General features: G+C 37.2%; 1 protein-coding gene across 1 annotated transcript in view; it reads right to left on the bottom strand.

Annotated features, from left to right (window-relative positions):
- Positions 1-12,100, bottom strand: part of WDR64 (WD repeat domain 64) — a 363,829-nt gene that overhangs the window by 197,857 nt on the left and 153,872 nt on the right. The window contains exon 11 of the mRNA XM_042781201.1: positions 7,243-7,369. Within this exon, the coding sequence (XP_042637135.1) occupies positions 7,243-7,369 (127 nt within the window). The remainder of the gene's footprint in view (positions 1-7,242; positions 7,370-12,100) is intronic.

Below are 12,100 nucleotides of genomic sequence, written 5' to 3'. Positions count from 1 at the left end.
AAGAAGAGTGTCATACCTTTTCAGTCTTGCAGGCCCCGAGTGTTCTTGGGGTTGCTGGAAAGCAGAACGTGTTCTTAAGCCCCAGAAATCTGTGAGAACGCTGTCTCTTTAAATATCCAAAATAGTCAAGCCGCTTCTTAAACCTTCAAAATGGCAGCATCCTCTGGACTGGCAAAAGTCCACAATTCAGCCCACCTTTCTCTTCACCTTCTCCATTTGTTCCCCAGCCACCATGCACAGTCCTCTGTGCAGTCCCTGGCTAGCGGGGTGATTTTTAGGTTAATTCTCAGGTCCTACCACCACTCGGGAATCTCCAAGCTGTCTGTGCCGTTAGGATTGCTCAGGATCACTGCCAGACTGCAGCCCCGTATGTCTCCTTTTTTGGTATTTTCACGCATATTCTTCTCCTAGTTGGGGTTTAGTCCACTTCTATATCCTTCCCTTCAAGACTCAGGGGTCCAAGATTATCTTCTGTGCCTGTGTTAATTGGTTTCCCTTTTCTTTGTTGAAGAGGATCTGTGCAGTCTTTCTGCCTAGTCTGCCATCTTGCCCGACAGTCCCGCTTTATTAATTTTCAAGTGCATACCATTTGGACTTCACTGATATACTTTTTTGAGTGAACCCCATTTGCCTATTTTTCATGCTTCACTTTTTCCCCCTTTGTATTCTCTATTTTGCCTGCTGCATTACCTCTTCATCTGGTACACAGCAATAATGGTGATGGTCAGCTTCCTGCTGAAGTTAAGCTTCCATTTAGTGATTGAAAAGTATTGCTAGAGAGCTCTTTCCAGCTAATGAATGATAAAGTACTCTGTAAACACTGTCTTACTTAATATAATGAATGAGAGTGATTGCAAACCAGCACTTACAACATCAATATTAAATAAGATTAATTTCCAAATCACCATAGTCAAGTAGATGGAGATCAGATTTTCTTTTCTTTCTTTAAAATATTATTGTGTTTTAGGTGAAAGTTTACACAGTAAATTCAGTTCTCATTTAATAATTTTTATACAGATTATTCAGTGTCATTGATTACAATTTCTATAATGCCAGCACACTCATATTTCCATCTGTTTGTTCTATTTCCATTAATCTAGCTTCCCTTTCCTTCTTTGTCATCTCCTCTTTGTTTTTGGATAAATGTTCACTACTTGGTCTCATGTAGTTAGTTGTTTAAGGCAGTATATTATTCACGAGTAATATTATTTATTTTATAAGCCAATCTATCATTTGGCTAAAAGGTGACCTACTGTAAGTGCTTTAAATTCAGATTTGGAGTTTATTTTAGAACAATAGTCTCTGGGGTTCCTCTAATCTCTATTGATCCAGTAATTCTGGCCTTTCTCAGGAATTTGAGTTTTGTTTTACATTTTTCTCACATTCTGTCCACGACCTTCTATTGTGTCCTTAGTCATAATGGTCAGTAGTGATAACTGAGCAACATCTAATTCTGATCTCAGGTTGGAGAAGGCTTTGGTTAGTGTGGGCTATTAGTCCCATGAATTGGATTCTTTGAGCCTTTAATTTCCTTCATCCTATTATGTGCCATATGAATAGAGACCAGTAGTTGTGTCTTAGATGGATGCTCACAAGCTTTTAAGATCCCAGACACTACTGACCTAGGAAGTAGAACATTGTCTTTGTGAACTATGTTATGCTAATTGACTAAATTTACCCAGAGACTATGATCTTAAGCCTTCTGTTCCAGTAAACTAATCCCACAAGTTGTTTGGACATGTCTAGGAAGTCTCCATAACTGTGCCTATGTGGTTTGTTATATATGTGGATATATATGGAGCTCACACAAACATGTATGTACATAATGTGTACAGAAACACCTATAAATGCATGTGAATTTACTTACTCAAGGAGCTCTGGTGGTGTAGTGCCTAAGGCATTTGACTGCTAATGAGAAGGCTGGTGGTTCAAACCCACCAGCAACTCCACTTCCGTAGAGATACTGCCTCAGAAACCCAAGGAGGGGTTGCTATGAGTTGGGACTGACTCAAGGGCAGTGAGTTTGTTTTTTTTTTGGTTTACTCACGCATGCCTTTCTATACACATATATGCATCCATATCAACCCACATAACTGCAAACATATTTTTGGTTATTTTACTGCTGTTGAAAAATTGTGTCTGTCATAGCATTTCCTGGAATTGTCCCTTTTCCTCATGTACTTGATAGTACTCTATTTACCATGGTCAAGTTTTGCTGACTTCACCCATAATTGCTCTTGTCTTTCCCATCATCAAAAGTAACAAATGTCTAGTATCTGAAAGGAGATTCCTCTTCCCATCCTGGTAACCATCAAGAACTTTGTTTTCTGTGTGTATGTTGTTGTTGTTGTTGTTATGTGCCATTGAGTCAGACCCAACTCATAGCAACCTCTCCTTGGGTTTCTGAGGCAGTATCACTATGGAAGGAAATTGTCCAACCTTCCTTCCGAGGAGTGACTGGTGGGTTTGAACCGCCAGCCTTGTGGTTAGCAGTCAAGTGCCTTAGGCACTATGCCACCAGAGCTCCTTCTGTGTGTATAACTATTCTTAATTTTTCTTAATAGTGGGATCATATAATCAGTGCCTAAGGCATTTGACTGCTAACCAGAGGTTGGTAGTTCAAACCCACCAGCCACTCCATGGAAGGAAGACTGGACAATCTATTTCCATAAAGAGTTACTGCCTCAGAAACCCAAAGGGGGTCCCTATGAGTTGGAATCAACTTGATGACAGTGAGTTTGGCTTTTTTTTTTTTTTTTTAATTTCACTCAGCAAAATGTCCTACAGATTAATCCATGTTGTGATATGTTTCATGGAATCTTCAGTAGTCTTTATAGTGCATAGTATGCATGTATACAATATCCATACACCAAAGTTTGATTATCCATTCATATGTTTATGGGCACTTAGGTTGTTTCTACCTTTTTGTTATGAATAAAGCTGCAAAGAACATAGCTGTGCATATGTCTATTTGTGTAACTGCTCTTATATCTCTGGATATATACCTAGGAGTGGGATTGCTGAATCACACAGTATTTTTATTTCTAGCTTTTTGAGGAAGTGTCATACTGTTTCCCGTAGTGGTTGTACCATTTTACAATCCCACAGCAATGTGTAAGAGTTCCAATCCTCCCACAACCTTGCCAGCATTTGTTGTTTTCATTTTTTTTTTTTTTTTGTCATTTTTGTGGAGGTGAGGTTGTACTTCCTTGTAGTTTTGATTTGTATTTCTCTAATGGCTAATGAGGAGCTCTGGTAGCACAATGCTTAAGGCATTTGGCTAACCAAAGTGTTCGTGGTTGGAATGCACCAGCTGCTCCATGGGAGGAAGATAAGGCAATCTGCTTGTGTAAAGACATACGACCTTGGAAACCCTGTGGGGCAGTTTTACTCCATCTTATAGTGTCATTATAAGTCAGAATCGACTCAAAGGCAGCATGTTTTGGGTTTTGGAGAGGCTATTGATGGCAAGCATCTTTTCAAGTATTTGTTGCCTACCTGAATGTCTTCTTTGGTAAAGTCTCTGTTCATGTCCTTTGCCCATTTTTTGATTGGACTGTTTGTGTTTTGATTGTTGAGTTGTTGAAGTTTTCTATATATTTTAGAAATTAGACCCATATGTCATTGCCAAAGATTTTTTTTCCCCCTCTGTAGATTCTCTCTTTTTACTCTCAGTAAAGTTTTTGATGAACATAAGTATTTAACTTTTTGAAGGTGCAAGTTATCTAATTTATCTTCTGTCATTCATGTATTTTTAGTTTTGTTTGTTAGGCTATTTATACTGAAAATTAGGTCTCTTGGTTTTGGCCTTATATTATCTTCCAGGAACTTTATAGTTTTAGCTTTAACATTTAGACCTTTGATTCCTTTTGAGTTAGTTTTTGTGCATGGTGCACAGTATGAATTCTGTTTCATTTCTCCGCATATGGAAATCCAGTTCTGCCAGCACCATTTGTTAAAGAGACTATTTCTTCCACATTGAATGGATGTGGACACTTTGTCAACGATCAGCTGCCTGTAGATGGATGAATTTACTTCTGAGTTCTCAATTCTATTTCATTGCTCTATGTGCCTGTCATTGAACAAGCAGTGGGCTGTTTTGGTTACTGTATAACAAGTTTTGAGATTGGGAAGTATGAGGCCTCCTACTTTCTCCTTCTTCTTCAATATTATTTCAGCTATTCTTTCCATATAAAGTTGGAGATTAGTTTTTCCATTTTATTAAAGAATGTTGTTAAGATTTGGATCAGGATTGCATTATATTTATAGATTACTTTTGGTAGTATTGACATTTTTACTATGTTAAGTTTTCCAATCCATGAGCACAGAATACTTTTCTGTTTATGTAGATCTTTAGTTTCTTGCAATAGTGTTTTATAGCTTTTCTTGTATAAATCTTTTAAATCGTTGGTTAGGTTTATTCCTAGGTGTTTAGTCCTTTTGGAGGCTATTGTAGATTATAAGGAGGTCTGATGGTACATTAGTTAAAGTATTTACCTGCTAACCAAAATGTTTGCTATTCAAACCCACCGGCCGCTCCACAGGAAAAAGATGAGGCAGTCTGCTTCTGTAAAGATTTATAGCCTTGAAATCCTAGGGGGAAGTTCTACTCTGTACTATGGGGTCACTATGAGTTGAAATTAACTCAATGGCAGTGGGTTTTTTGGGTTTTTTTTTTCTTTTTGTAGATGGCATTGCTTTCTTGATTTCCTTTTCAGAATCTTCCTTGTTAGTGGAGAGAGACCCAACTGATTTGTGTGTGTTAATGGTATACTCTGCGACTTTACTAAATCCCTCAATTATTTCCAGTAACTTTCTTTGGAGTCCCTGGGATTTTCTGTGTATAGAATTATGTCATCTGCAAATAAGATTCTTTTATTTCTTCTTTTGCAATTTGGATAAACTTAATGTCCCTTTCTAGCCTTATTGTTTTTGCTAGGAGTTCCAGTACAATATTGAATAAAAGTGGTGATAGAAGGTATCCATGTCTCATATCATTCTCAAGAGGAAGAGAGGAGATATTCTTTACTTGCATAGAAAAGGAGGGTTTGGTTTTACAGTAATATTGTGTATGATACATACACAATATGTACACATACAAGTATGATTAGACTCTCAGAATCAACTAAATATGTGTTTCATTTTGTCGAATACCTAGAAATATAAACAAGAAACTCAAAGCATTCTGCAGTTCAAACAAAAAGGAAACTTGCTCCTTATTATTATTTTTTTCTAATGTGGAGATTAAGTTATCAAATGCAAAACGTTTCTATTGAGTTTCTCCAGTCTCTCCAAAGAAACCCCAACTTTAAGAGAAATTTCAGGAGTTTAAACACTTTCCCAAGGTGTTTAAATTTTAATATAAATATATTCATATATGAAAGGGGACAGAGATGCCTCATCCCATAATGTTTCTCAGTCCAAATACCTTAATATGGAAATACAAGGGAGATTTGATAAACAAATAATCAAATTATACTTGGAGCTTTTCTGCAGATCCTTAAATATTACAATGACTGTAACTAACTTTTTTTAGAACTGACATCATCAAAACCAGTATGCTTGTGAATAAGTGGCAGTCCTCTACATTTTTGCCTAGTTACACTACCACTTTGGAAATAATGTAGCATTGTGAAAGAATGTGGATTCAGGAGTCAGAAGATTTGCGATTTGAATCCCAATTCCACATTTCAGTGGTGTTTCCTTCCAGTCAGTTGAACTGTTTGACATTCACTTTTGCCATCATAAAACAGGAAAAATAATAATTCCTAGCTCTTGTGGTGGTTGTAGACATCAAATGAAATAAGGTATATGAAAGCACTTGGTAAAAGAACTATAGAAGTGTTAGCTGTCCTAGTAAGAGTAAAAATGACAATGACAGTAATAACAGCATATTCTGTAAAGCTTTTCTAGAATGTGGTGTTGCTGTCAACTGAGTGTAGAGAACTACCATGGTTGCTCCATTTGAACCAAAGCACAAATTAAAAGTCTGAGAGATAAGCTTCATATAACTCTAAGGTCAAGTTGATAGTTGCAATCAATGTATGGAATTTTAGTAATCAAGTAACACTCAGAATTCTATCTTTTTTTTTTTTTGCAAGTAAAAGTACTATCAGAATTGCACAAAATTGGGAGGAAATCTTGGTTCCCTTTTCTCTCTCTCTCTTTTTTATCTTGCTATTTGAGTCCTTAGTTACTCTAATGATAAACGGGATGGAAATGCTGAGCTTAGTAATCAAATATGCAAATTGGGGCACTAAGAGAGAAAATTTGCTTGCATTCATTAGTATGTTATTTTCAGAGGTAGTAAAATAGAGGAGGAGTTGCTTAAAACTACACTTGGGTTGATTTACAAGATGAAAAATTATCTATCTAGCATGAAGTGCTATCTCACGCCTGATTCAGAAAAAAAAAAAAAAAATGTTAAAAATAGTTGTATTTTCCACCAGTAGAGATAGTACCAACTATTTCCCTGCCTTAATTAATCCCACTGGATGTGAGAGTAGGTAGTCTGTGGAAAAAAATGCTTAGGAAATGCATTCTGGCTTAGCAGTCCAGAAGGAGGAACTATTATTAGTATTCATTTTTCTTCTAAAGCCTGAAGGTATACATATGAGCAGTGCTCGACCTGCATGCATAGCAGAGTCTCTCTTCACTAGTACATGTATCTTTATAAAAGACTACAAGGAAAGAAGGCAAAAATCTGTTGGTATCAGCAATGGGGATCTGTCATCTGGGACTCTAGCCTCTCAGCATTGTTCTTTGACTTGAACCCAAGGCAGGTAACAGAATGATACCTGGATATAAGGTGCCAAATTGCCTTATAAGAGAAAAGGGACACTGACTCAGCATGTTGGGACATCTCTCTTAAACAGGATCATATTCTTGCTCTAGAGAGTCAAAACAGAGCTGACTAGGGAAAGTAGATTTGCTCCATAGGCTTGACAGGCTCAGTTCATCTCTCCTCTTCATCCCAGGCCATTTCTTCCTAGGTTCCAGGACCTATAGCACTGACTTGGTATTTTCAGAGAAGTACAAGTACACACTTTCTCCACTGAACTATAGAAAGATAGGAAGGAGTGAAATTGAATTGAATATCTACGAGGGTGAATCAGTGCTTATAAATTCTCCTTTTAGTTTTGTTTTTGTTTTTCCTCTAGATGTGCTCAAGTGATTCTTCAAAGGTAAAAAGTTGACAATTAGAATATGAATTTTATTTGCCATTAATTTGGTTACACTTACCTGTAATCAGCATGCCATGATTGGAATCATACACCATAGAATAAATCTGCATGTCCCCTGGTCCCCCCTGGCTGTCATGGAAAACTTGTATTAGTGAAAGAGTCTGTATATCCCACACTCTGAACACCTAGGGGAATGAAGGACATAGGTCACCACTGGTTACACTTTTCCTACTCAAAAGTATTTAGGTGAAGCATTTTCAGAGTCTAAGATATGCTCTTACAAACTTTTAGCAAGTAGGATTTAAATGATGAGCACTCATTGTTAAACTCTAATTTGGTTCTTGGTTCAATTATTGTTCAGTAATATCACAAGCAAGGAGCTCTAGTGGCTCAGTGCCTAAGGCATTTGACTGCTAACCAGAAGGTTAGCGGTTCAAACCCACCATGCACTCCACAGAAGGAAGACCCAGCAATCTACTTCCTTAAAGATTTACCACCTTGGAAACCCAATGGGGGTCCCTATGAATCAGAATTGACTCAATGGCAATGGGTTGGTTTTTTTTGGTTTTCAACATCAGAGGTATTTGGCTGCTAACAAGAAGGTTGGTTGTTCAAACCCACCAACTTCTCCATGGAAGGAAGATGAGGTGATCTACTTCTGTAAAGATTTATAGCCTTGGAAACCCAATGGGGGTCACTATGAGTTGGAATTGACTCAGGGACAATGAGTTTTTGTTTTGTTTTGTTTAATATTATAGGAGAATAGCAGCAGTGATACTTTGCTTAAAGGTATACTTATAGGAACTAGGATTTTCTATGATTATAGAAGGAAGGAGGAAACACTGTATTTACTATTTAAGAATTTGTAAGAAAAATAAAGGACTGATCATGACTTAAAATTTAATTAAAGCTACATTTCTCTCTCTGTACCGTACACTGAAAAATAAAGAGACAAATTGTATTTTAGGTAGAAGGTTTAAAAATGCCCTTTCATGATTTACAAGGATGGGAACATCTTAGTGAGGTTTCTAAGAACATCCTCCACCCCTACACAGAGATATAAGAGACTCTAGGAGGCTGTTTTCAGGGATGGTATAGATACAGTAAGAGTACATACAGGAAGGAAACACAGAGGTTTTCTTTGAAGGAAGAAAGAGAACTACATAATTCCTCAAATAGAACTTGGTTTGATGTGAGAGGATAGAAAAAGCAATGAAGTTCAAAGTAAGCAAAACTAGGTCACTTTGTCACCTGAAATAACTGATCTTAGTCCTCATCATTATTCTGCTTTTTGGCAAGCTACAGTGTGACTGAATTTCAGAAATGTGTGAATTGATCAACAATTACATTTCCTAGCCATGCCTCAGCCTTACATAATACTTTTATATTGTAATAGTTATTACTAACCTATTAAATTGACCCCAATTTATTGAGTAAATGAGTGATAATTTTAGCCAAACTACATATAAATCTTTAATAACCAGTTTTTCTAACTGAGATACTGACCTCTAATTTGGGACACTTATGACATATATTTTGGGAACTCTGGTGGCATAGTGCCTGAGGAATTTGACTGCTAAGCAGAAGGCTGGTGGTTCGAGCCCACCAGCCACTCAGAAGGAAGGTTGGGCAACCTACTTCTGTAGTGATGCCACCTTAGAAACCTAAGGAGGGGTCACTATGAGTTGGATTTGACTCAACGTCAGTGAGTTTGGTTTTTGGTTTTGGATAACATATATTTTACTCCTTATGTTAATTGAGTTCAAATCTTCACTTTTGCTAAGGCAGATCATTCCTTCTATGTAGGAGCATAAAGATGTCTGAGTCATGTGATTTAGGAAACCAGGTAAAGATTCTTTGTTTAGTAAATATTTTTTTTTATTTTTTAAAAATTTTATTATGATTTGGCTAAAAGTTTACAGAGCAAACTCATCTTCTATACAGCAGTTCACATAAACTTTGTCTCATGATATTGAATATAATCTCCCACAGTGCAACAGCTCTCCTCCCACTTCCTCCTCATTGCCACCTCTTCACTCTGTCCTTCCCTCCCATGGACTCCTGCTCCCAGAATTGTCTCTCTGTGCATACACAGCCTTTCTATTCTCCCATGATTGATCTCTCCAAGGAGTGTATCTACCTAATGTAAATGTTCAGCTCATATACCTGTCTTTTGTTTGTCTGGAAGCCAGAGGAGTGAGTTCATTTTCAGATCTGAAGGGCAGCTAGGGGCCATAGTTTCAGGGGTTCCACCAGGTTCTATCAGAGCATCAAACTTGGTCCCTTTTTTTTTATGATTTTGAGTTTTGTTCCACATTATTCTCACACTTTATCCAGGATCCCCTACATAGATCTCCCTCAGAGTAGTTGAAAGTGGTAGCCAGGCACCATCTAGTTTTTCTAGTCTCATAGTCATCTAGATTGAGGATTGCATGGTGTACCAGTCCCTCGGACTAATTGTTTCCACATGTCTTTGGTTTTCTTCATTCTTCTTTGCTCTGGATGATGAGAGACCCATTGTTGCATCTAGCTTGCCACTTGCAAGCTTTTAAGATCCCAGTCGCTACTCACCAAAGTAGAATGTGGAACAATGCTTTTGTGTAATATGTTATGATGAGCTTGGTGTTCCCTGCGACCATGGTCCTGAGCCCCAGATCCAACTACTCATTTCCTTTGGGTAGCTGGCTGTGCCCAAGAAGTGACTACAAGCTTGTCCCTTGTCAGCTTTATTATACACTTGAAAATTCTTACAGAACATACAGATATACTTGTAGAAACATTGTCTGCCAACCCTATACCTGGACATGGGCACACTCCCCTTGCATAGACATACCTAATCATTCAGCCTGTCCACCCATCTGTCTACCTGTAGATCAATGATTGCCATCACTGACAATGCAGTACTGTGTGTGCAAAAGGATTCCTCTTGCTGTCTATACCTCCCATGCATCTCTCTACATCTTCCTCTTCCTCAGTGTCACCATGTTGATCACTCACATTTGCTATATTGCCCTTATTTTCACCAAATCAATACTTGTCTCTACCTATTTAGAAGTGTTCCCTCCCCACCCCTCCTACCCCTGGTAACCAACAAAGAAAATTGCTTAGTAAATATTCTTTATAGGCTAGTATTACTGAGAACTTACACAACTAGAATTTATTTATCAGTTTTTTATATCATAGAATAATTAATGAGAAACAAGTAGGAGAAGAAACACAAAAGTAGAACCCAGGAGTGCAAGGAAATCTAACTCTACTAAAATTGTTTTGATTTTATTGTTTTGGTTAATATGGGTGTATGACTGACAGTCTTTTCAGTAGATATGGATATACCCTGAATTGTAATTAGTGACAGAACAATGGACAAGGCAAAAGAGGATCAGGATTTCAGTTCAAGTGAATCATTGAAGTTCTTGAGTCTCAGATTTTTTTAATTTCTAGAATGGACATAATAACAGCAGCCTTTTCTACTGCATTTAATTGAATTTGTTTTGAAATATGAAGCTCTCTGTAGAGTAATTCCATTTTTTTCTCTTCCTCAGTGTTGAATTATTTGTGTCTTTTGTGTGTTTTCAGGGAAGTGGTGACTGCTAGGCTGGGGAAGTCACTAAGGACTTCCTCATCATGCTGCATCTATTCTCTAGCTTTTTCTGTTATTCCCTTAGCCATATACCCCCTTTGTTCCTGTCATACAAAACTGTTTACAATTTCCAAAAAGCTTCATTCTGTTTCTGGTCTCTGTGTTTTCACACTTATTCTTACTGTTGTTATTATTAGGTGCCATTGCATCAGCTCCAACTCATGATATAAAGTTGCCTGGTCCTGCACCATCTTCATGATTTTTGATATGTGTGAGTCCCACGTTGTGGCTATTGTGTAAATCCAACTCAGTGAGGGCTTCCTCATTCTCATTGGCCTACTCTCCTATTTTCTGCAAATTTTTCTCAACATTCTTCTCCATCTCACTAATGCCCACTCTTTCTTCAAAACTTTCATAAAGAGAATCAAAGGGTTATGGTTCATGTCAGGATAGTGCAATAAGTTTGTCCTTATGTATCGTTTTTTTTTCTACAAACATTGAGAAATAGTTGAAAAAATCTAAAAAGGAGAAATACCAAGGCTCATAAGCAAGATATATCTCTCTATAGACCTACATATCTATAGATCTATAGCACTCCACACACTGCACTATGGAAAGGCAGGAGCAGGTCTCCTCAGTTCAAACAAGGGAGCTGAGAAGAAAATCTGTGCACTATTTTCATCTGAAAGTGTAGCTTTTAGAAAGATGTGAGGCCAATGAGGGGGAGACACACCTTCTGACCAGAAACTAAACCAAGACACCCTCTGGCTCAGGGACTAGCCTTTTGCTCTAGATTGGGCCCAGTGAACCAGATAGGGGAAGGTCCAAGACAGGGAGCAGTGAGCATATAGACAGTGATGTGGAGAGAGACCTCAGTACTAAAAGGAAATACAATTTTTAGAAAAATACAGAAGAGGATATCTTTATGAACTTGGGAATTATTCCATTAAAAAATTTGAACCATAAAAGGAAACGTTAATAAATTTAACTAAATAAAAATAAAAATTAAAAAAAAAAAAAAAACTCTGTTTACCCAAAGCAATAATCACAAAGCAACAAAAGTTAATAATTAGAATGTCAAACAAGTTATGCATCAATAATATGTATAAGGAACAAATTATTCAATAGAAAAATAGACAATAGATATGAGCAGGCAATTCCCAAAGGAAATATCTGATAATACATGCACACATATACACACATGATAAGATGGTTAACCTCACTACTACTAATTATTAAACAATGTTGTAGAACCTTACATCGCACTTGTGTGCCTGGCAGTCCTAAGTACTATATATATAAATATATATATTTGTATATATATTTAAATATATAT

This window comes from Orycteropus afer, unplaced genomic scaffold, assembly GCF_000298275.1.
Source record: "Orycteropus afer afer isolate SDZICR_OR568_19922 unplaced genomic scaffold, OryAfe1.0 scaffold00096, whole genome shotgun sequence".
In the NCBI taxonomy this organism is placed as follows: Eukaryota; Metazoa; Chordata; class Mammalia; order Tubulidentata; family Orycteropodidae; genus Orycteropus; species Orycteropus afer.
This window is presented reverse-complemented; position numbering and strand designations above follow the sequence as displayed.